Source organism: Gobius niger, assembly GCF_951799975.1.
Source record: "Gobius niger genome assembly, chromosome: 8".
NCBI lineage: Eukaryota > Metazoa > Chordata > Actinopteri > Gobiiformes > Gobiidae > Gobius > Gobius niger.
The window spans coordinates 27,494,364-27,520,022 of NC_136859.1; the positions used below are offsets into that span (position 1 = coordinate 27,494,364).

Here is a 25,659-nt window from a genome sequence, read left to right on the forward strand (position 1 = left end):
CAAACAGCAAAAAGCCACAGAAGATGCTCGCTCCAAAGTGCCTAAGCAGGAGCAAGAGACAAGAAACCAGAGGGCCACAGCACAGGCCTTAGAGCAGAACCTCATGGCAGCGCAGGACATGTTTAATACCATGGTTGAGAACGCCAGCACCAAATTCTCTGCAGCCCTGGCAGAAAAACAGAACGTGGAGAAGAAGGCGCAGGACCTCAGACAGGAAACTGAGCATCTAACAGCCGTCCACAGAAAAGAGGTGAGCGCGTTGCGAAGCTCAGAGTAAGAACAAAGGGTAGTTCTGCAGCGTGAGATACAGAAGCTTTCTGATGCACTGAAGGCTTCGCAGGAGAACACTGCTCTGCTCACGCAGAACCACGAGCTTCAGGAAACTGTCAGGACCAGAGAGGAGCAGATTCAGGAGGCTGAGAATCGGCGCAAACGGAAGTGGAAGTGGTTTTGCTACCGCTAAACCCAATCCTACAAAGGACATCAGTAGAACTCGGCATTGAAGGCTGACGTTAACACCACATGGCTCCCAAGAATTAGCCCATCAAAATAATCCCCACACACACGCACACATACCCACACATATACACAACAAAACACATGCAAAATGGTTACTCTAGTCACTTAAATTGAAAATGTTAGCTTTCCCGATGTTTCTACAGCTAGCAATGACAATGCTCTTGGTGATTTGGTGACCAGGCAGAGGTCAGGCGGATGGACATAACAGGTCTGTCCGACTGACCACAGCTGAGAAATGTCACCATGTCAACAGGAGCGGTGAAACTTCTGAGCGTGGCGTGCAGTTGGCAGGGAAAGAAATGTAAATAAAATTTGATTTAAAATAAATCTATTATTAAATCTAAATAAAATATAAGTACAGCGGTTAGCGCTCGTGCTTCACAGCTAGAAGGTCCGGGTTCGATTCCCACCAGGGACGGGCCTTTCTGTGTGGAGTTTGCATGTTCTCCCTGTGTGTCTGCGTAGGTTTCCTCCGGGTACTCCGGTTTCCCCTACCACTAAAAACATGTACAATGGGCCAGGATGAATGAGAGTGCGCATGGGGGATGACGGATGGAAATTAGCCCAAGGCTACTATCCGGTGTGCATGAGACCCATGTATGTTCATTAACATGCACTGTCCCGACCAAATAAACCAATAAATAAATACAAATAATTATTAATAATCAACCAATTAAAATGAGCCTGTGTCTTGTTATGTATGTTAATAGTGTTGTTTTGACACATGGAAAACATAAATCATCACGGAACATCACAAAACCTACTAAAAAGGCAGTTCTTTTGCAAGTGTCATTGACTGGTTGAGACCTAACACAACTCAAACATTTAGCCTCAGGGCAGCTATTGCTTTCTTATCGGCTGCTCTTTGGTTGCAATTTTTTGAAGGCAATTTCACACTCACACATACAGTACACACACCTACGCTCCCACATCCGCCTTTTATAATGTATTTGCTACAGAAAACTGGCTACCGGATACATTCTGTGGATATTGATCACACCAGATCCAAGATGGTCAACCAAAAGGTCTTGCTTGAATTCACTTGTTAGAAACGAGGAGGGGGAAAGAAAGTATCTTGGCAGACGCCCACGCCAACCTCGACTTTGCGCCAAACTTTTTAAACATGCTACCATTCTGCCAAAAAAAAGTCGTAAGCAGTATTGTGCGTTTTTGAATCCCATCTTAGCAACAGACTATCCACCCAAATAACTAAAGGTCAATTGAAACTAGAAGTAATGTGATAATTATAATCAGATTTGAACAGAGATTAGAATTACTCGGGGACCTTGGTAAATCTGGATTCACCTCAGGACGTCTTTCATTGGCATTTCGCATGGGTCAGTAACTCACTCCTTTTTACAGACATTGTTTGATGACGGGCAGATAACACTGAATGACGGCAAATTTCCTGTTATATATATTCGTGTTCTGAGCACCAACTTACCTAAGAGCGCGGTTTGTTTGTTTCTATCAATGGCTGCTGTTTGCGTTGCTTTACGACCACGATGCTCGGGGCCGACATTGCTGTACCTCCATTTAGGGGCGGCAGAACAAGCTAGTCTTCCACAAGTTACCATTGCACTTTAGACACGTTAAACACAAGTTTAAAGCCTAGTGCCTAATTTAGCGATAGTCTTCCTCTTTGAAGGTATAAACCCTTCATCCCTGTGCACGTCCTGGTCCTCTGACGGCTCCCTGCATTTTTCTGTTTTGCCCTTTAGACGAGTTAGCGCAGCTTTGTAGCTGATTTTACATGTAAAATCACCAGGTCCTCTCCTCTGGCTTCCGCATGTGTCATCTTGTGCGTTCCGTTTGTTTGGGCCGAGTGTTTCCCTGGGATTGACCTGACAGGCGCTGCAGCATTGCGCCGTCCATATTTTTTTCCAGAATGCGACAGGACCGGCCAATTCTCCTCGATTTAAACACACAATATGATTATCGTGATCGATCAGGATTTATTAAAATCAGATTAATTGGATACAAATTCGAACGTGGTTATTATGGCAAATGGGAAGAAGTGAGGAGATGCAGTCTATTAATATTATGTCGTTTGTATGCGCTTTGCTTTAGCAACAAAAAGCCGTTTCTTCCGCACGGTACGTCATTGTCACGAATGCGGGATTTTGCTCTTCTCATTAAACAGCAGTCACCTCTCTCGACTCAAGCTCTGTCTAATGTTACCACGGGAAAAATGAATAATAAATGGATAATAAAACAGCATTTGGGTCGGAGGAATGCTTCTTGATGGTGTGATATTATTGCCATAGCAGACGTGAGTATACTGTTAAAACGACACAATTTAAACTTCATTACACAGGTGAAAACTTGGAAAAAATCAGAGGAATTTTCATGGCAGATTTGCACGGCATAGAAACATAGTATTATTTCTTTTTTTTTTACCTGGGTAATTCTAATAATCCCGTGTGAATAGGGTTTATGATAATCACATGGCAACAGGGCTAATTTACTTCATTGTGATATGACCTTTTACCATGCTTTTTCCATCCTAAAGCGCGACTTCAAAACAATAAAAACGTTGAATTAAAAGGTTCAGCCTGGTTTATAATCGGTGGATGTACAGTATGTTGCACATTTTTTAAGACATCAAAGCAAAAAACGAAGGCAGAAAATTGCATTCCATCCGCAAACACTAAATTCCCCGTGACAGCTCCGAACAGATTATTTTAGACATCCAACGGTAACTTCAGACATCGTATTATCCAAAAGTGCACGAGGCCAGCTCTGTACTTTCTGTTTCCCAAAGCGTTTCTGATTTAGAACTCCTGATAGCATTACTTTGTTTGTTGCTCTGCGCAGGGTGACGCACAGAGGCTGATAGTCGATAAATATATTAAAAATAACATTGCCGACGTGACAAGGCGGGCGCGCGTATAATTTAGGCAGTGGCAGAGAGTGAAGCGGAGTTCAAATATAAGTGAAAACTCAATATAATCTTTGTAAATGCAAACATGGCACTTTTGCTTTATGTCGACGCCGCCCGTGCCAAGTCATCTGCTGATGTGTAGGCCGCCCTCTTGGCAGTGACAGTTAATAGTGTGTTTAGCAGACATTTTAGTGCCAGCCTGCGGAGACGAGGCCTTCACCGGCAGCACAACCTTTTTAGACATTAGCCGTGAATCAGGGCTTTTAAATCAGCACTCTTGACACTGCAGGCGGGCAAAGTGCGCGCCAAATTGTTTAGCCGGATTTATGTGTACGCTTAAATCGTGCGTTTACAATACATATTTTTGACTGTGGTGTGGAATATGAAATCGTTTAAAGCAAGGATTGGCGATGTGTTAACATTAAAGTGGGATGGGGTCCTTGTGATATGCCTATTTGGTGATATAGTGATTGTGTGATTTATTACAAAATGAAGGGAATACACAACTCTTAACCGGGTCACTCTTGTAAAAGAGATTGTTTGCTTTTGTAAGGCGCATTGAGTTGCCTTGTGTACGAAATGCACGGTATAACCAAACGCGCCTTGACATTGTAAATCTCAATGAGTTTTTGCCTGGTTAAATGAAGGTTAAATCAATAAAACCATGTAATATAAACTGATTAAAAACAACAACAAAAGTGTAATAGAGCAGTTATTCACTCTTTTCCCCTCTCACTCCTCCTATGGGTTAGTCTCTTCATGCTCTGATGTGCCGATATAACCAATCACAATGGAGTGTGAGCTTTCAAAAGCTGCAGACAGCCCTAGGTTCCTCTTAAAGCAGTACTAAGTAACTTGTTTACCTTAATAAATCCTTTCCGTAGTCCCTCTGGGGGTAATATAAGTGTTAATGGGATGATTGGGGGGTCTTTCATCTCCCCCTGGTGTCTAGTCAGAAAACCACGCTTGCAACTTCCCTGCACCCGGTCGGAGGCGCAATACACACAAATAGAATCATGGAGAAGAAGCTAACAGGCTAACGGGGCAAAGCTAACTGAGGGCTAGCGCCACTTAAACAGTATTTACTGCCAAGTTTGAGTGAAAAAAAAATATCTCCATTGTGTAATTGGATGTACAATATCCCTCTCTCCCTTTTTCTTTTCTGTCAGCGTAATATTTACTCTCACAGATAATTAATGAGAAAAAAAATGCATCAGGCTATGACACCTGCTGTGCCTTATGGCCCCTAGGGGCACGAGTTACTTAGTACTGCTTTAAAGGCATTAGAGCAAAAGAATAGTAAATCATGATTGTGATCTATTGCGTGATCTATCCATTTTAATGTATTGTGTGTGTTTTTTCTCATTCTTTGGAACTGCCTCTGTCCTGTTTGAATCAATACTAGATTGTTTTGCAAAGTCAGAGCAATGTTGAATGCTCAACACACGTTGTTGATATAATGTTTACTTCTAAAAACTAAGTAGACTCAGATTTATATTAATGGCCAACATTTTGTGAAGATATTAAGAAGAATGACAGTATGCACTATGTTATGAGTAATCAACATACCATAGTGCTAACCTATATACAGATAATAATGCCATAACACCACCAAAACCAGGAGTCTTCAATGTGGGAGTCGTAACCTCAAGGTGGCATGGTAGAGAGGTCCAAAAATAGCTATTTTTGGCATATGTTTACCTGTTATTGAATTGTCATGCCTTACACGATAGAATCACAGAATGATTTTTTATTTATTTTAAATATATTTAACCAGAAAAACAAAGCAATATTCTGCGCAAGAAGACATATAATATAAAATGCATAAAGAAAGTCTTGATTTGGAAAACACTGAAGACGCCCCTGACCAATAATGTACTACCATAAATTGCAACTACTTTATGTGAACGACTCCGCAGAAGCATTTGTTCCAGACGATGACGCCTCTCGTACTTCCCGTCTTGTTTCCCTTACAGGTTCAGCCCTTACGAGTGGTACGACGCCCATCCGTGTAATCCCGGCTCAGACGTGGTGGAGAACAACTTCACTCTGCTCAACAGCTTCTGGTTTGGAGTGGGTTCCTTAATGCAACAAGGTACCACTTCACGCTCCCCCAGTTCCCCTGTCACAAACAATACTATCACACCACCGCCGCTTCCCTCCACTCTCCTCCCAGCTCCCGCTTTCCCTCTTTCCCTCTGACAAGCTCCCCGATTTCCATTCCGCCACTATTTCAGAAGACATTTAGCTGTCAAGAACAAGCAGCCGAACATGACAAAGAAAGGTTGTTGTCACCTTGCGATGCTGTTTAAAAAGGGAACGTGTGGGTGCCAGGTACTTGTCACAGATTGGCAGCTAAGGATGGAAAAACATAGCGGCATTCTCCTTTTTTTTTTTCCTCTTCCTTTCTCTCTCTCTCTCTCTCCATAATGCACTGGCTGGCCCCGCTGAAGAGTGCGGAGCGTGTGGGGGGGGGGGGGGGGGGGGGACAAAAAGGCTAAGTTGAAGGAACGTGTCTGACAAATGCCAGCTGTCAGGTACGGTCGGCTCGGCGGCTGTGATGTTCAAGAGCCGCTCCAGTCAGTGCAGTGGTGTGTGAACTCAAGCTGAGAATACAGATGCTGCCTTTATATTCGCGCGATAAGCTGCCAGGCAATTAATGGTCACACTAATGGTAAGGAGATAATTGGCAGGATGTTTTGAGTATTTATTTATTTATTTTCCCCATAATTGGATGAAGTTGAAAGAGGGCATGTTATGCAAAATCAAATATTTGTAACTTTGTCACCGACGCGGTTTCATCATTAAGCCCGGACTCGGAGTAGTTTTAGCTCAACCTCTTAACCGCCGCCCGAACCGAGCACATTTTCCTCAGTTTTGAGTTTAACCAAGTCTTAAAGGAATAGGCCACCGTTTTTACATACTGAGATATGTTCTTACCTAACGTTAGCCGAGTTAATATATCCCCGTCTGGTCTTTGTCCGTGCGCTCTGTCACGCAAACGGAGCACATACGCGAAGTATATTTACACAGAAATGTAACATTTTTACATAACATTTTATAAGCAGATAAAAAGGGGTACTATATTGTGAGGCGTAATGATACGAAAAGCACAACGTCCGCGCAGTAACTCCTAAAGGTTATTGACGGAAGTGAGCGGGGGGGGGAAGAGCTTGGTAGCTTCTATCGTGAGCTTTTTTGGAGCTATATGACATGTGGGAGAGGCTGCGTATGTGCTCCGTTTGCGTGACAGAGCGCACGGACAAAGACCAGACGAGTATATATTAACTCGTCTAAGGTTAGGTAAGAACATATCTCAGTATGTAAAAACGGTGGCCTATTCCTTTAAAGCTTCTTGAAAACAGTGTCAGAATAGCGGGAAAAACGAGATGAAAACAAGGCTTTTTTTTATATCTTTATTTGAATTGGGACAGTGCACATTAATCAACATGTGTTTCTTCAACATGTAAATGTGCCGGAGTTAGCCATATAGGCTAATTGTCATCCGTAGTCCCATGGCAGGTTGATGTCATGACAGATAGGACAAACAACCGGCACAAACATACAGCAAAAACACCATCACAGAGACATAAAAAGACAGTGAATGATGAATGATAACATTAAATATGTAAAAAGTAGGTAAATGTTCACCGATAAAAAGTGGTTGGTGACTCTAGACCATGTTGTGTTCACATGTCTGATTGTCCAAAAGCCACTTCACTTTTTGGTGACAATAAAACAACAAAAAAGTGACCAGAAAAGCCACAAAAGAGCAACAGAAAAGCGGCACAAAAGTGACAATTAAGTGTGACAAAAACGCAGTAGCCTTTTAAATTTGGATAAAGCTGAACTGGAGGAAACGCACTTGGTTAAGGCCGGGGTTAAGAGGTTAATTCACTTGACTTATCCATCTACTCCCGAGCAGTGAAAATCATTTGTTTGGGATTTCCTGCATACTGTTAAATCATCCCTGAACCTGGGCTGCACAGTTTTGCGCTCAACTGGGTTTATTACAGTGCCACTGATTTGTCACAGTTCAGGGGCTGCTCACTTTGACATTTAGTTTTTTTGAATGTGCGCAGACTTGTGTGTTGAGTAAATGTTATGAATAGTACAACAATATTTGGACACTTTAGATTACACCCCACAGGTTCCATGTGTAGGTGCAAGATAAGTAAAGGGAATTACACATTAAATGAAGTATAGTAATCACTTTAGATAAGTGGTTCCCAGCCTTTTTTGCATCACGTACCCCTTGAGTCGTATTCTCTGAGTACCTCGAGGATCTTGCTAATATTATTACAAAGTGACCGACGAAACTAAAATGATTCAGTATTGAGTGTTGTGTTCAAAATGAATGAAAAATGACTCTCAAAATCAAACCTTTAAATGAGAAACATGATTTAAACAAACTTTGCTTTGAAATCAATTTCGGAATTGTACTCAGTTTCACTCCTCTGCTGATCAGTGCTCATTATCGGCAGGGATCAGGTGAGAGTAGGGTCGTTCAGACCGAAACTCAGGTGGAGTTCGATCATTAGAACGTAGAACTACAAAGACTTGGAACTACAAAGATGTTTACCCACAGGTGAGAGTCACTGTTAATAGAGGGGAGGGACTGAGCCAAGCTAAACCCTCCCTGTGGTCTTCATATCAGAATCAGAATCAGAATAGTCTTTATTGCCATTGTTTGAGAACAGGTTCACAAACTAGGATTTTTTTCTCGGTGCAGACGTGCAGAAGGTCCGGGTCCGATTCCCACCAGGGACGGGGGCCTTTCTGTGTGGAGTTTGCATGTTCTCCCCGTGTCTGCGTAGGTTTCCTCCGGGTACTCAGGTTTCCCCTACCACTAAAAACATGTACAATAGGTGAATCCTCCAGCCAGGTGTTTCTGACCACCAGCCTGGCTCCACATCATGGAGATGGGTCCCCGAGCGCTGGCCCACGCTGGCAGCTCACTGCTCCTACAGGTCGCCCCAGCGGCATTGAGGATGGGTCAAATGCAGGGAATGAATTTCCCCACGGGGATTAATAAAGTATACCTTACCCATAACCTTAACCTTAGAATTTAGATAAAAATAAGCTATAAAACTTTAGACTAGATATGGTTTAAAGTAGATATGGTCCGCGATCAGAGCTGGAAACCTTAGTGTCGCTGACGGAGGCTTTTGGATGAGAGGCGAAACGTCCTACACTTAAGTTACATAGTACAGAAGATGACTCAAGAACCTTCACTGAAGATGGGCAACTCCTGTATGACTGAGAGCCTACACAGATATTGTATACAGTTGTTACACTTGCTCCTTTATTAAACCTTGCACTGTAGTGTGTAATTACCTGTACTTACATGAATGGATACATCACATGATACATGATACTTACATGAACTTTTTTGTTCCCTGTACCTACACATACACATGGAACCCGCGGGCTGTGATCTAAAGTGTTACCGGACAATCTTCTATAGTATCACTACATTCAACATATTAATATTTTATTTAATGATCGGACATGTGCAACCGATATCAAAATCTGCCTTAACTCAACGGCAAAATGACATGAATTGCAGAACCGTCACATCCCCCAAAACATTGACTAGTCGTGCTGATCCTTTCACCCCCGAGCACCTGATCTCAACTCCCTTTGAAACTCTTTATCACCCTCTTGACTAAAACTCCACATGACTCCAAATAGATTCCCACTAGCGGGGTGTCCCTCATAGCGAAAGGTAAGCAAGCGATTGGCCCAGCGCTGCCGTAATGAAGTCAGCTGTGAAGCAAGAGACTCGAGTAATAAAATGTTTAACCCCGGAGTAACAAGACAAATCAAGGAGGCTTAGCGCGGCGCGGCAGTGGATCTGCGGCGCTGAGACGGGCAAACACGCTCGGCAATTCATTAAGCACACAAACTCCGCCGCGGCCCAGGTGGAGACACTCCGCCAATTTACCGGCACGGACAGAGCAGACGGATAAGAGGCGTACAGGCGAGACGAAACAAACGGATATAGTCGGTGTTATTTGGCTAAAAAACGGCCGTTGTTATGGTGAATGAACGTCTCAGTGGAAGCGATTCTTTTGGTTATGTATCGGTTTAGTCATTCAGATTTAACTTTTTTCCTTATTGTTCAGGCAGTGTGAGAACATCCAGCTGTAGTTAGCATATCGGTTTTACGAATCTCCCAATTTACTCCCAGAAATTGCTTCAACGTGCAATTTGAAATGAGCCTTTGTCAGGGCGTGCGGGCGCTTGGCATCAGTTCCGAACCCCCGCCCGACGTTGAGTGACTTCCCCTGCCGCCCTCGTGTTCCCTCCGCTCCCCCGCAGCACCGACACCAACCAACACGATTCTCTGTTTGTCTGTGTCACATCAACAGCCATCGCGCTCCCGTCCGCTGCCAAAAGCCCTGACAGCACGCGAGGCGGCAGCCATTTTCTCTGACATGTTTAAAATGCAAATGGACGGGGAGGGAGGGGACTGCGGGTGTGGGGGTGCGGGGGGGGGACGAAGGGGGAAAAAATAAATAAATCTCGCGGCAGCTTGTTTGTGGGAGGAATGTGTCATCCGCAACGCAAAGAAGGCAAAAGAAAAAAAAAAAAATCTGACGAGGTGCAAAAGCAAACACGTTGAGAACTTCAATGCCTTCCTGGGGGTCTCGCCAGGCTCCTCGCTCACAACAAACATATGTCTGATGAGTCCTGGTAAATTGGTTTCCCGCGCGAAATTTATTTCCGAAACTGTCTGATTTACAAGTCAGCTTAGTTCCAGGTTGTTGTCTTTTTTTTTTTTTTTTTTTTTGCCACTTCTCATTTCCTGGAGCAGAAGTATTGTTTTTCAAAACCCACATGGTCCATTACGTATGAAGGACTGATCTATGACGATTGGCTCGACAGTAACAAAAAAAAAGAAATAAAAAAGCGCCCTGTTGTAGAATTCACGTGAAGGTGCGGAAAATGTTAAAGCAATTAGCAGTGTGCGTGCCCGCAGCTAACAGGAATTGCATGCTGGGAGAATGCAAAGTGCAGGTGATGTTTTTGTACACATGAAAGATAGCAAATCCATAGAGAACTGAGGAATGCCTAGAATGACAATACAAAAGCGCGTGGTCGAAATGCAAATCAGGGAAGCAGCCAGAAAAAAAAGACTTTTTGTACCTATGAGATGCAGGAGTTTGTGTGATGCAAATTCGAGTAGACGCGACGCACACTGCGAGTTAGGAGTTTGACGCGAGTACTGTTTTTATCTGTTTCACTTTGGGTTCCTAATATGAAAGCGGCGATGCCATTGGCCAAGCGTCACCAGTGGTTAAGCAAGACGAGTGTTTGATGAAAGCAGACAGTTAACTCTGCAGGGCAAATGCACAAACTTTGCGGCGCCGCAGCTCTTGAAAGTGTAAAAGTAATATTTTAGAGTTACGCCATATTTGATTCTGCTTCACCTAATGTAGTTTTTTATTCTTTTTTGTTTTAGTTCGAAAAAAATTAACACAGGATACTAATGGTATGACTCGAATCCTTAACATTTACATGATGAAAGGAAAGTCGAATCTCTCACCTATTCAGACTAGAACAGGATCACCCAAACACATGTAAACTCGGCAGATCCGACTTTCCCGCTGAGCTGATCGGTGACCTGGGCCGATTGTAGTCAGATTAGAGCTGCATGTAACCGCTTAGTTGAATGAAATTGGATTGGGCGCATGCTGTCCCTACCCCGGAAACTAACTAACTTGTCAAAAAAATTAAATAAACACTGTCAGAAAACATCATGTCAGCTGCTTAATGGACTACTGCCATTGTTCAACAAAGCTGCACACTACTATTGCAACAAGTATGAGAGGAAGTTAGCTAACTTTTGTGGCTGCGTCAGCGTGGGGTATGTGTATCGGGCCATGAGACTAAAAAGACTAGGCTAAGATTAGCATGAAAACAAGAAATAAACTCTGATAAAGTCACTGAAACCATATAAAGCAGCTTTTTCTGCTGTGCTTGTTGTGCTCTTCCACAAAGAGCCTTAGCCTATCGTTGCATAGTGTCATAACGTTAGCCGTTGAGCGCTAACCGGCCTCTTTATTAGTGTTTTAGGTGTATTTGAGCTTAATCACTGGGAGAAACTGTGGGTGTTTAGTCAAAGATTCGTAGGGCTTCACAGTTAACCCCAAAACAGCATGAAAGCACCTTGGGCTAACTGGGCTAGCAACATAGCAGCCAAAGGTGAACCGGAAATGTGTGCCTAGCCATCAACTCCCTGCCCCCTGCTGGCCGGCAGCTGGCAACGCCACCATTGCTGCCAAAGGACATTCGGACCGGTGGCTATCATGGGACAAGACTGGTTTGACAGGTTTTGGGGGAAAACGTGTAGGAGTCGAATCTTTTGCCTAGTCGGATTAGACTTCACATGTAAACGCAGTGACTGAAACCAGAACAGTGCTTTGCCTTAACCATCAGATGCTCTTGGAATGCTACTTTTAATCTTAAATATGAGTCTTTCTTACTTACACTTCACTCTATCTCCCCATCTCTCTACATTTTTCCATTAATTGTTGCTTTGGAGGCTTGACAGTATCTCAGGCCATGGTATGCTACATTTAATTGGTGTGTTGCGGTGCGATAGTAAAACACAAATAATCCAGAAAGAATAGCTTGTTGTCTTTGCGGAAAACTGCTGTGGTTCAGGTTTCCCATACACACAGCCGATGATGGAGTGTTTTTATTATTTACTATCAGTGCTGTCTCTCTGAGCAAGCATTTACGCCTCTTTGCTTTACAAGATTCGAGTCCTCCTGGATGAAACGTGTGGCATATCGACGCCGTGTTTATTTCCCCGCCGCACTATGACGGATCTGCTCCTCTATTTATTAGACCGCTGCCTTATACAGCTCCCCGCTGACAACCGGGCTTTACAGCGCGGGATTCAATTGAGTTAGCCGTAGCTCCACTTCATCTTTAGTGCCACCGCGGCATGGACGTGGATCTCCCCTTTCTGCAGTCAGAGTGAATTAAGGGATTGCAGCGTCTCGCCTTGTTTGTAACCAGCGCGCTCTATGTCAAACCGCAGAGGACAAATCCAATCAAATTTGGTGGGAGAGGTTAAAGAGCTGACCACAGTGCTCCCCCCCGTCTGAGGGCTTGTTACTCTTCAGAATTGGCCCCATAAATCTTCCCAGTAAAGGAACCCGGAGCTCACAGCGCAAGGGTACTTTAAAGGTTGTCACAGATGAGATATAAAGTACGTTTAACAGCAGTCAGTGGGCCATTGTAGACACAGGATCATTCAGATCAAAGCCGAGGCTGTCATGCAAACATCACGTTCTATTTTCTTCCAGTTCAGTTCATTTTGCTGTGTTATTGATTATACCAGAGAATGTACAAAAAATCAAAACTGCGTCACTCTTTAACCCTTGGTGTAAAAATAAATAGGTAGCATCATGTACAGAGCATGTTCAAAAATATGGCTACACAACAGAGGGAGGGAAGAGGAGAGTTGAGCTTCACAAAAGGCTGGTGGACGAAGCTGTACTTTAGTCAGTTGGACATGGCATGGATCGAGAATCCGTAGACTTCTCCCTGATGACTGGACTGGAGAGGCTGCGAGATGGGAGCGGTGTCTCCCATTAAAATAGTCTGTCTGTCTGCTTTCTCTCAGAATAAAAGAACGGTCAAACGGGCCCTGTCCTGATCATTATTGTTGAGCCAAAACACAGCAGGTGATATGTAACTAACTTCTCTCACTTGTGATAAAAAATTGTTTCGCAGTTTGCCTGCTAATTTGGCAATGCTTAGTGTTTATTGTTATATGTAAAACCTCTTAATACCCGCCTTAAACCAAACACATTTCCTCCAGTTCAGCTTTACCCAAATCTAAAAGCTCCTCGACTGGTCTCTCGATTTGAAAAATTAAACCTACAAAAGTGATCTAAGATTTCTCCTCACGTTGTTGTCACTCGTTTGTCTTATTTTTGGTGCTTTTTGGTTGCTTTTCATCACTTTTTTGTCGCCTGTTTTGTCGCTCTTATGATGCTTTTTTTATTGTGTTTTTCGTCCTCATTTACACCTCATTTTTGTCGCTATTTTGAGTTTTTATATTTTTATATTTAGGTTAAGTTGGCCCTCCTGGAACCGCCACCTTAACGTGGTGGAGGGGTTTGAGCGCCCGAATGATCCTGGGGGCTCTGTTGTCAGGGTCTCCCATGGCAAACAGGTCCTTGGTGACAGGTCAGACAAAGAGCGGTTCAGAAGCCCCTTATGAGAGACCAACAGGCCCGGTTTGAATCCAGAAGCCGTCCTTCTGTGGACCCATCACCTGCGGGAGGAGCCGTAAGGGGCTGGTGCAATGTGATGTGGTCAGCTCCAACAACTGCCCCCATGACCCGGCAATGGAAAAGTGGATGGATGGAAAAGTGGATGGATGGATGGATGGATGGATGGATGGATGGATGGATGCATGGATGGATGGATGGATGGATAGATGGATAGATGGATGGATGGATGGATGGATGGGTTAGGTTGAACTGGAAATGTGTTCGGTTAAGGCAGGGGTTGAGAGGTTAATGTTTTCGTTCTTGGATAAGTCGCCATGTTGGACACAGAGACAATGGCTGAGTACATTGCAGCATTGTCTCACAGCATAGTACTCATTAACCTGGCACTTCTGAACAAGTTGGCACTATGACGACAAAATGTGTTTTACTAGCACAGGCAAAATAGAAACCTTAGAAAGTGAAGCAGTCGACAGATTGTAGACAGATTTTGCATGTTTGGCTTTGTTTACACATTTAAAAAACTTGACGGAGCACAACTATAAACTGGAACGGTTGTCCTTTGAATGGTTTATCTTGTTCTTCATCCATGCTCCTCAAGCTCCTCCAATGCTGTCATCACACTGTTTTAGTACGCATCATCAGACACTTATTTTTGATTCAAATGGCTGTGGCTTTGGCAGGTTGAATGGTGTTTAGTCATTCTGTCTGCTCTCTGTGCTGTGTTCAGGCTCAGAGCTGATGCCCAAAGCCCTGTCCACGCGCATCATCGGAGGGATCTGGTGGTTCTTCACTCTCATCATCATCTCGTCCTACACTGCCAACCTGGCCGCCTTCCTCACCGTGGAGCGGATGGACACCGCCATAGACTCGGCCGACGACATCGCCAGGCAGACCAAGATTGAGTACGGAGTGGTCAAGGATGGTGCCACCATGTCTTTTTTCAAGGTAGTACACTTTTTTATGTTCGTGAGAGTAGGTATGTTCACTCATACCATCAATGACAAAACACACTTTTTGGATGGGCATCAAACAGTGAAGCATGAACGAAGTAACAAAACTGCCCAAGGTTTACTGTTGAAAACAAGAAAACAGAACTGATGAAACTTTAAAAATTAATCACAAACCACTACAGTAAGGGAGTCATTTACTAAAGGAACAGGCCACAGTTCTTCCATACTGAGATATGTTCTTACCTGGGCTTAGACGAGTTGATACGTACCTGTCTGGTCTTTGTGCCCGTGGAAGAGCTTGGCCGCTTCTAACTTCACCCCGTTTGGAGCTATGGGGATATACTGGGAAGGGCCAAATGCTAACAACATCTTTGGTCGTTTTGCGGGACTGAGGGCACGCACATAGACCAGACAGGTACACATCAACTCGTCTAAGCTCAGGTAAGAACATATTTTAGTATGTAAAAACAGTGGCCTGTTCCTTTAAGATGAATTCAAAGATTTTCTTTAAACACAAGGCTTTATTTACTGCCTTAAAGTAAGAACTATCGCATTCCACAAAATACATTTTATATAGCGTTAAATACACAGTATAAAGTGAGATCTTAATTCCCTCAGCAAAGCAGGATTCTTGAGCTCCTCCACTTCAGCACACTGTTTGATGTGCTCCATAATGATTTTTTATTCCGAACTTTCTGCGTTTGCCTGCAGGGCCTTTGCCTTTTTTCATTATTTTGAGCTTTGCCTTTAGATGCTCGGCAGCTGCCTTGGTGCACAGTAACACATGTAACAGAGTTAGAGCTTCTCCGGCTCTGCAATATGGAGACGGCACAGTTCTATTGAACACATCGAAGAAATTCAGTAATAAGTAATATGAAAGAAATCTTCCCCCAGCATCCATCTGCCCTAGTTTTATGGCCCCAGAAGCTTCCCAAAGGGGCGAGCATGATATCGGTTAAACACTGTGTTAATTGCAAGGAATTCTAAATTGTTTCGAAGTTTAAAGCACTAGTTATAAAGAGAAAGTAAATTCCTCTGTTGAATAGACCAAATGTGTAGTAGAAATAGCATTAAACACATCTCTGCACTATAAGGTCTATCATTTTGCATTTACATCTGTTGCTTTTTTGGATCACATTGATTATAGGAAAAGGGTGTTGTAATTGTCATACTGAAATAGCATGTTTAACACTTTTCAAGGGTCTTTTGAATAACAATACAAAACAGGTGTACACACTTTCTGTTCAGAACATTTTCAACCCCAGTTTTTTCTCTGCTTCTGGATGACTCATTGAGCTCCTATTTCCCCAAACCAAATCTACTTACACTTCTTGAAGAATTCTTATAGGCTTACAGAAATGCAACTTAACCCCCCCCCCCCCCCGCCTCTTGCACAGGCAGACGATAAAATCCAAATCCAGACTTGTTGACCTTTCGGAGCTCTCCAACGTTCTCCGGAGTCGAGTTCACGCACTCGCATAGTCCTGATTGTGGCTTTAACGCATACGCGAGAAGGAGGCCCAGGTGTGCAATTATGTCTTCAAGAGTGGCAGGCTTGGAGTGCCCGCCGCTCCCTCCCCTCACTCACAGCCCCGGTGATGGGAGTGAATGCTGGAGAGGGTGCATGGAGATGTATGGAAGCAGCAGGTCTGGGCTCTTCACCTGATGGTTATGATGAAGATGCTAACGTCACTGACAGACAGGATAAATGTCGACACTTAGGGTTTGGAATTCAAGCCGGCGTGATTATGGGATGAGACAGACAGTCGTCGTTGGTGATTATCAGATGAGAGGCTTCGATACTTGCGATGGGTTTAAATCCCTGAGTCGAAAATGCTCCGTGCGCACTTAACGGTGTTCAACTGTTGTGCAGTTTGTGTGGACCGTTTGCTCCTGCAGTTAAACTTGTAGAAGCTGAGAACACACTTTGGGGATCAGGCAATATCAAACGGTAAATTAGGTGCGACATGCCAACAAAACATTATATTATATTTTTCAGCTTGCACTCGGTATTTAGCACCTGTCTTAAAGGAACAGGCCACCATTTTTTCCATACTAAGATATGTTCTTACCTGAGCTTAGACGAGATGATTACATACCTGTCTGGTCTTTGTGCGTGCCCGTGGAAGAGCTTGGTCGCTTCTAACTTCACCCTGTTTGGAGCTATAGGAATATACTGGGAGAGGCCAAATGCTAACATCTTTGACTGAGGGCACAAAGTTCTTCCATACTGTGATATGTTCTTACCTGAGCTTAGACAAGTTGATACGTACCTGCCTGGTCTTTGTGTGTGCCCGTGAAAGAGTAATGGTAGCTTCCAACTTCACCCCCGTTTGGAGCTATAGGAAAACATTGGGAGAGGCCAAATGCTCACATTTTTGTTGTTTTGTGTGACTGAGCGCACACACAAAACTAAACAGGCACTCATCAGCTCGTCTAAGCTCAGGTGAGAACATATCTCAGTATGTAAAACGGTGGCCTGTTCCTTTAATATATGACTCCCTTATTTTATTGATTTGAAAAAAAAAATCTCAACAGTGAAGGTGAAAGTCCATCCAAATCTGAAAATGTGTTACAATCACATGGAAAAGCTTTTTGAGCTTCTTCCGCAACTCAGAGAGTTCATGTTGCTTCCACAAACCCCATTCACCTGGCTTGGAGAGATGATTTTGTTTAAAAATCGTATTCCGACAGGAGGAATACGTAATCATGCCTGTGCACACAAAGCAGGGCGTTGCAAAGTAGCATAGCCCCAATTTGAAGCAGCCTATAGTCTTTACATAGTGATTATCTAGGATTAGGCATGGTACAAATGTGACCCCAGAGTACATTGCTTGAAATACCACACAGGCTGCTTCAGAGCTATATAAGCAACACTGATGTTACTGTTGCATTTCGAGAAACGGAGAGCACAACACTCTTCTCGTTTGGTGGAAGTAAATGTCATCTTTTTTTGTATCTATCATGCTTTTTTCTCTTTGGTTTCAGAATTTCTTGCCTGTTAGGGGTGCAGTTATCTCAAATGATTTTGTTGGCAGCCGTGTGGTTGCATTAGCCAAGGACATTTTGGTTTTGGGTTGTGCTGTACATGCAGATACTTTCAAAAAGAATTTATTCAAGCTAAAAGCAATGGACAGCCTTTGATTGAGGATGATGAACATTTCCCATATAAAATATAGTTCTGTAAAGAAAACAAATCTATCCAATATATACCTTTTGAATCATTTGAACATAGTTACTAACACTCTCTTAAGAGTCAGTAATAGACATAATAGGACATATTTAAGTTGTAGTGTACTCTGTATTGTGATGTATATTGACTTAAGCATATTAATGTATTGTTGGGCTTCTACCTCAAAGCACTGATATGCTGTTGCAGCTATTATAACCAGATAATCCATTGTATTTTTTGTGAAAACATCTCCTATCTAATCACTGACAATATCTTCTTTTTACCTTGGATGTAAAATGCTGTTGAAGATATTCTTGTTCTAATGCACCATCCTTTGTGGGCCCTGGAGACTAGCATGTTTCTATGGTTAGCACTTTTAGCACCTTGGGCCATAACACCTGAAAGGGTATTTTGTGAAGCTCCAGCCATTGAATATGTATTTCAACTTCTTTTTCCACACCCCCAGCAAAAAGGAGCTTGTCCAAAGGATGTTCAAAGAACGGAGCTTGAAAGGCGTCTCTCTGCTTTCTTTGCAGAAATCGAAGGTATCCACTTTTGAGAAGATGTGGGCTTTCATGAGCAGCAGGCCGAGCACGTCGCTAGTGAAGTCTATTGAGGACGGAGTGCAGAGGGTGCTCAAGTCGGACTATGCCCTCATCATGGAGTCCACCACCATTGATTACATCACACGGAGGAACTGTAACCTGACGCAGGTGGGAGGGCTCTTCGACAGCAAGGGCTACGGCATCGGCACACCGCTCGGTAAGTGCTCACGATGACCGGGAGGAATATAGACAATGAGATATCTATGATAAAGGAACAAAAATAAAGGAAGGGATTAGGGGGCTCCACTTTCACACTCTCACTTTTGTGCCTTTGGTATTAGCTGATAGAATTTTTCTTTGATACCACAAGCTTTGGCCTCAACCATCAATATAGCAAATCTGGATACAAATTTAATGTCAATGGAGGTCATTTCACACCCCCGTTTGTGTTTATGCTAATGCTGATATATCAAGTCTTCAGGTTCAGGCTGAATAAACCAGTGCTAATCTTTAACCAACATTAATGTTGCTGAAATGCTGAAAACCACATTGAGCAACTAGTTTTTGTTTCGTGTCATTTCCTTTCTGAGAGACAGTCATGGCCACAGCCTTGGCTAAAGACGGGGGGAATATGTTTTGAAGTTATATAGAAAAACAATCACACAAAAAGAATATCACACTCAAGATGTTTTAATAAGAAAAAGTCTTCCTCAAAGTAGTCCACCACCAACCACGGTCTCATTTATAATACATTTGTACATTCAAAGTTTCTCGCCCTTGGACACAGTGTGCAAAGGTACTTAGGAATTGACCGGTCAACCTCCAGGAATGGTGTGAATGAGCGATTCTACAATAGCGCCAGGAAAATATTTCATGTTACATTTGCATTGGAAAATTGCCATTACGTTTGTGGGAAGTGATTATGTTTGCAGATGTAACTCTTATCAATATACTGTACACCGCTGGGCAATAAAGCACAAATCCTAGAATAACATCAAATGTTATGGTTTTCATTTAATAGTACAATATAATGACATCCCCATGTTTCTGCAAATGCAATATAAAATAGTGCAGCAATGGAAAATTCAGCAAGACATAAAATCTTCCCCAGCCGTCCAACAGCATGCCACAATGTGTTTATGAACCTTATTATCACAGTCTCCAGCTGGCTTTCCTGCCACACTAAAGCGGAGCTCATCTCTTCCAGGCTCGCCGTACAGGGACAAAATCTCCATAGCCATTCTGAACATCTTAGAGGACGGGCGCCTACACATGCTGAAGGAGAAGTGGTGGAGTGGGAGCGGCTGCCTGGACGAGGAGCGCAGAGAGACGGGCCCCATGGGGATCCAGAACCTGGGTGGCATATTCATCGTTCTGGCATCGGGGCTGGTGCTGTCGGTCTTTGTGGCCATCGCAGAATTCATCTACAAGCTGAGGAAGACGGCGGAGCGCGAGCAGGTATATGTCCCCACAGATTGCACGGCAGGCGGGCAGTTCAGTCGAGTGCGATTCAAGGTTCAAAAGAGAATCAGGCGATAGGAAAAGTAGAAGTCATATATTCAAATAAAAAGCCATGAAAAGCATATGATTCTACTATGTTAGAGTTACCCAGCGGCTGCATGAGTGGTCAGCATGGCGCCTTTACTTTCGATCACAGTGGTCTCCAGAAGGCTCCAGGATCAATTGTTTGGTAGGTTTTCTGGTGAGAGGGCCCGTCAGCAGTGAAAACCATCCAAACAATTGATACTAGAGACCACTGTGATTGAAAGTAAAGACGTCATACTGACCACTCATACCGCCGCTGGGTCACTACAAGGTCAAATCTCCACTTTTTTCCCACATAATAAGTTGCATAATGCACCTTTAAGGTTCCAAGCAGAAATGAAGGGGTGGTCATTTAAACCTCCTCTAAATACACTCAGGTGATCTGTGGCCCTTAGTGCTCCAAGAAAAACGTTTGGACGTCCCTGCGCTAGATGGTCATGAACAAGTGCATGCACCCTTACAAGCTTATAATAAAGCCATGTTGGGTTTCCTTTTGGATGACATGCACATTTAATAAAGACAAGCGGGCAAGAAGTTACGCTCCATCCATCCCTGCGCCACAGGAACAGCTTTTTCCACTGTATCATCAGACTCATCAACACTAAATAACCTGCTACTTGACATTTGCATTTCTATTTTGTTTGGCATTCACCTCACATTTTTCTCCTTTCGTAAATTGTTTAAATCCACCATTCACGCCGCAGTTTGTCTTGACATGTACATTGTGTTTACATATTTGGTATGTTCATTTGTATCCTATTTTTTTTCATTCCTTATGCTTATCGACTTATCATTGCACAATTGCACCGGGAAAATAAATCCTTGTTTGTGATTGTACCTTCACTGGCAATGGCAATAAAACCTCTTGTGATTCTGATTGGACACTTTATATAACTGACTCTAAGGCTACATTCAGACTGCGGCCCAAAGTGATCCATTTCCAATTCTTCTCATGACATTCTAAACAATGCATATCAATTTTCTTTCTTTTTTTTCCCCCAAGAGGCCACTTCCGTATGTGGTCCTAAATGCCTTCGAGCAAACGGGAGCGTAAAGGAAAACAAGGCTCTCACTTGTTCTCTTTCTTCTTAAAACTATGCGGTTGTAAATGTAGTTGGCTTCTCGCAACCATGCCAGGTCTTCTGCGCGTCGTGTTTACAGATCTGTTCACTTCTTCTTCAAACAGATCTGTAAACCCATGTCACTCTGCATGCCACACTGTGTCCCCGTCAGCACAGGAGACTGGATACAAGTCACGTTTATAATAAGTAGACAGTTTAAAAGGCATGTGTCTCTGGATCACATGAAAGAGCAATGAATATGGTTTGGACTCTGAATGGTTGCTAAAAATGTGTTGTTGTTTTTTCCTGTAAATCTTATCACCATAATACTCCATAAAGGTGGAATGTAGCTGATTACACACAAAATCACTGTACAAATGGGTTCACGTAAACAGAATAAACTAGAACAACATATTAGCTGGGATAAGGTTACGGAGCATTTGTAATACGGATTAAAGCAGCAATAACAAGGCCGTGATTTAATTACACCCACTGTATTAGCGCGCTTGACTGTTATTCAGCCAAATACCACTTATCCATGTCAACTTTGGCATGATACTTAGCCCCTGAGACATATGTGCGCACAAGTCATGGCTTGGAGTTCAAGCTGCTTCTAAAGGGATTTGTGGACGCCTTTGGCTAATCTTCAGAGTGCTTGGCCTTAACACCACCATATTTATTTATCTATTTTTAGGGGCGTAATTGCAAACTGGAGCAGAGGGAATATATATTTTTTTATATTAGTCATTGGTGAAGGCACAGAATTAACTGTTGCTTCATGGTGCAGTTCATTTATAAGGTGAGAGGTTACAGGGCAGTTCATGTGCATCTAAATTCTGGCATATGCGCCGACTGTGTTAGTCATGTTCTACAAGCGAAATGTGCTTCAGAAATACGCATGCAGCGCACAAACTAAGACAAGTCTTGGAAAGTACAAATCAATGAAAGGCACTCTAAAACCAGAGCACTTTTGAGGAGAAAAGTGGAACAGTGGCAAATCTTTTTCCTTTACCTGAAGATGCATGACGTCTTTCAGATGAAGTCGTTTATTATCATTATTTACATAGCAACATATTTGCATTTAGATTATCAACAGGCACAGAATGATTAACAAAGCGACTGAGGGTTTAGTGATTTTGAAAAAGATTTGGACGCCGCCTCTCCAACCCTGAACGGCCCGGTCTATGGCTGCACAATTATTCACAAAGACTACAATTTTTGTGTTGAAAATTAACAAAACAATGACATGGGTCTTAACTGGGATTTATTAGGTGTAAAACTTGCAAACATCTTCTCAAATGCATGTGATTATTGTCTTAATTCAGTGTTCATCTCGCAGTCTTCTCTAAAATGTTATTGTTTAAAATGTGCATCATAAACTGAATCATGAATTAAAGGTGCACTATGCAACTTTTTTATGGAGAAAGAAAAAAAGTTGATACGTAATAGTAATAGTAATACATACTTGACCTTTCAGTGACCCAGTGGCTGCATGGATGGTTAGCTTTTAGCGCAATTACTTTCCATCCCGGTGGCTCCGATGATGCTTCAGAATACATTTTATTTCAGGTTTTTTAGGATTTCTGGTAGGTTTTCGGAATGTAACGCATATGTAACCTAGCCTGGGAATACCCATGCTGCTTGCACGCTCGAATCATTTTGACCCGCTCAGCAGTCTGGAGACCATGGCCGAAATCTTTGCATGGATTTAGGGTCAAATCACAGAATGGGGAGGGACGGCATGACAATGATGAATTCGACATACTTCCCAGACTAAATATCACAATACCAGTAATATTTTGGCTGGTGCTAGCCAGGCTATAATGTAACCATGGAGACGGTTCAATCAGGGGTGAAAACCTACAAAAAAAAAATATCCTTGAGTGTCCTCCAGGCCATCAGGCGCTATGCTAACCACCCAAACATCCACTGGGTCACCGAATGGTCAAATACATATTATCATTTTTCTTTCTTTGCATAAAAAGTTGCATCATGCACCTTAAAACAATAAAATAAAATCCTATTGCTAGTCTAATTGCAATCACCTTAATTACAAGACAAGTTTCACAATATTGTTAAGAATCCTGCAACCCGAGTCTGTGTCCAGCTTATCTTTTTTTGAATATAATGTGTATTTACGTCTTTTGTAAAAACCTCCCAGTTTATTATAAATCTAAGGCATTTACCCCCATCCCTGTTCTCTCTCTCCCCCCTCGCTGCCCTCTCCTCCCCCGCCCCTCCGCTCCCTTTTGGCCCAGAGGTCTTTGTGCAGCGCCATGGTGGACGAGATCAGACTGTCGTTCACCTGCGAGAGGCGCCTGAAGCACCGCCCCCCGCTGCCGCCCCCCCCTCCCGTGATGAAGAGCGACGCGGTGATCAACATGCACGCCTACAACCACCGTCGCCTCCCGGGAAAGGACCACTTGAGCACCTGCAGCACTGGGATGACTCCAGTTTTTCCATGACGCTCCGCTCGTGCTCCCAAACCAAGGGCCTCCTGAGCAACGCGTCGGGCGCTTACCCCGAGGCTCGGGACAATGGCATCGACGGCATCTCCAGATACTCAACCATCAACCACAGTGACGTAGGGACGCTAACCAAGCACGGCACGCTCAAGATGGCGGCGTCCGCCACGCAGGTATGACATTGTTCACCACGGTAAGACACCAAAAAACTGAAACAAAAAGGGAAAAAGACACAAAGGCCTGGTTTGCGGAAAAAACATTACGGACTCGGAAAGGGGAAAAGAAATGGCAATAATGGACAGAAATCACCAAATGTACAACGGAGCAGCAGCGATAAGGATACGCCAACACACTTCTTTCTCCTAAATGGCCTTTGACAGCTCATGATGTTACCTCAAAAAGTCGAAGGCACTCCACGGATTCGAGGAATGGTTCACAGGGCCACATTATGTTCAGTCTGTGCTGTAGTGTTGAAGGAAACCAATAGAGAGTTGGTCACATAATAAGCTATCAGAAACTTGTATCAGACCAATCAACTAACACAAACCATTTTCTCACTAAAAGTACAGTATATGTAAAATAAGGGTGTTCATTTTGATTCGTTTAATACTTATTGCCAAAGATCACAATCTTACAACACATGGAGTACTGCTCATTTATCCGGTGTGAAATTATTTAGAGTGCAATAACGAAGCTCTTACAGCGCAGTATATGACATAGACTTGCCCATTTGGAAACTTAAAGTGCGTGTGACACATTAGACACAATTTGTGCAAAAACATAGTTAACACAATTATATTTAAGTTTTTTTTTAAATGTTTTCACCCAGCTTTCTTGAGTTTGACCATTTTTGTGAAGTTTATACTTTCACTTCCTTTTTGAACACCGACAGGAAGTGACATGGATAGAGGCAAACGATTTTTAACTGTTGCCGTACCGACCATGTCGTAGATACAGTCGGCATCGTGTCAGGCAAGGGGGCGTGGCCTCACCGAGATGTTTTGGGGAAACACCATTTTTCACTCTTTTTAGCCGTTTTCTGTCGGAATATAAACTTAAATACCACACACAAATGAAGTCAAGTCTAAATCTGGTTCATATGGATGTTTATTTCACAGCAGATTGTTCAGTAGAAGCGAAAAACCGGCAGTCATAGCTAGCGTTGGCATGCTAACATGAAGCATCATCTTAGCGTTCTCTATTATTTATGTAATTATGGGCTGTTTAACTACTTTGCTTCTCTCCATGTCTTTGTAGAGAGTAATCATAGAAAGTTCCAGAGATGGCGTCTATATCTATGTCAATGGGAAATGAGTGAGTCAAACCGCTTTGGAACTTTACCTCTATTTATGTCCCTTCCTGTCAGTAGCTTAAAAAGTCAAATGAAAGTAACTAAATAAGTCACATTTTCAAAAGGATTAAAACCTGTCATATGCACTTTAAGGCCGACGATGTCTCCACTATTCCCGATACAATTATTGATCAAACTGACAATAATGACAAATTGTTTCCATAGAGAATGCCTGTATACAGCTTAGGCTAGACAAACAAGTCCAAAGTTATTACTAATGCACTGTCGGGAAGCAGTGACAATGGAACAAGTCCTCCTGAGGCCTTTATGTGTACGGGCGATTCAATACATGCCTTTGTGTTCTATAGATCACAGATGTGAGCAAGTGGAAGGACTGTTATCTCAGTTGTGTGTGCATCTAACACCTCCATGCTGGTCTTTTGTGTGCTCATGTCCCTCCACAGTGAAACGCACACCAGGTTGATTATGGTCTGATTGGTGAAGATACAGGGGAAAACTGCTGCCACACTGACAACAGGGCAGCGGGTGATTTTGTGTCCTTGTGATGCTTGACAAAAAAACATGGTGCCGTTGCGGAGCTGCTGTCACAGATAATGAAGAGAAAACCTCTATGAGGCTTCACATATAAACAGAATAATATTGGAACTATGTGTAACTCATTGAAACACCAGTCTGTAAAATTTAGCATTGGTTCAGTAGAGTGTATAATTGTTTATGAAACCCTTCGGAAAAGTAGAGTCTGTAGATAAGAGCAGTGGGAGAAAATGTATTTTGCTAAATTTATACCGTTATAAATAAATTCTGTTCACATTTAAATAGAGCTATTTATTTCTTAGAAAGGTCACTTTAACCTGTACTTCCTCACTTTACCCAGTTTGGCGCCTGGACCTTGTCTGTTCTTTTATGGAGATGCATTATGATAAATGGTATATTGGACTAGTATCGCC

The 25,659-nt window shown here is 43.0% G+C and overlaps 1 protein-coding gene and 1 long non-coding RNA gene across 3 annotated transcripts in view; one reads left to right on the forward strand and one right to left on the reverse strand.

Annotated features, from left to right (window-relative positions):
• Positions 1-24,107, forward strand: part of grik3 (glutamate ionotropic receptor kainate type subunit 3) — a 202,168-nt gene extending 178,061 nt beyond the window's left edge. Inside the window, exons 12-16 of one of the 2 annotated variants that reach the window (XM_079561875.1) lie at positions 5,380-5,498; positions 14,390-14,607; positions 18,321-18,546; positions 19,537-19,787; positions 23,196-24,107. In XM_079561875.1, coding sequence (XP_079418001.1) covers positions 5,380-5,498; positions 14,390-14,607; positions 18,321-18,546; positions 19,537-19,787; positions 23,196-23,579 — 1,198 coding nt within the window. In that variant the 3' untranslated portion in view covers positions 23,580-24,107. The remainder of the gene's footprint in view (positions 1-5,379; positions 5,499-14,389; positions 14,608-18,320; positions 18,547-19,536; positions 19,788-23,195) is intronic. The other variant, XM_079561876.1, reaches the window with a different exon arrangement.
• The window catches only part of LOC306967092, a 376,547-nt gene that overhangs the window by 69,874 nt on the left and 281,014 nt on the right, over positions 1-25,659 (reverse strand). The gene's annotated exons all lie outside the window — the stretch shown is intronic.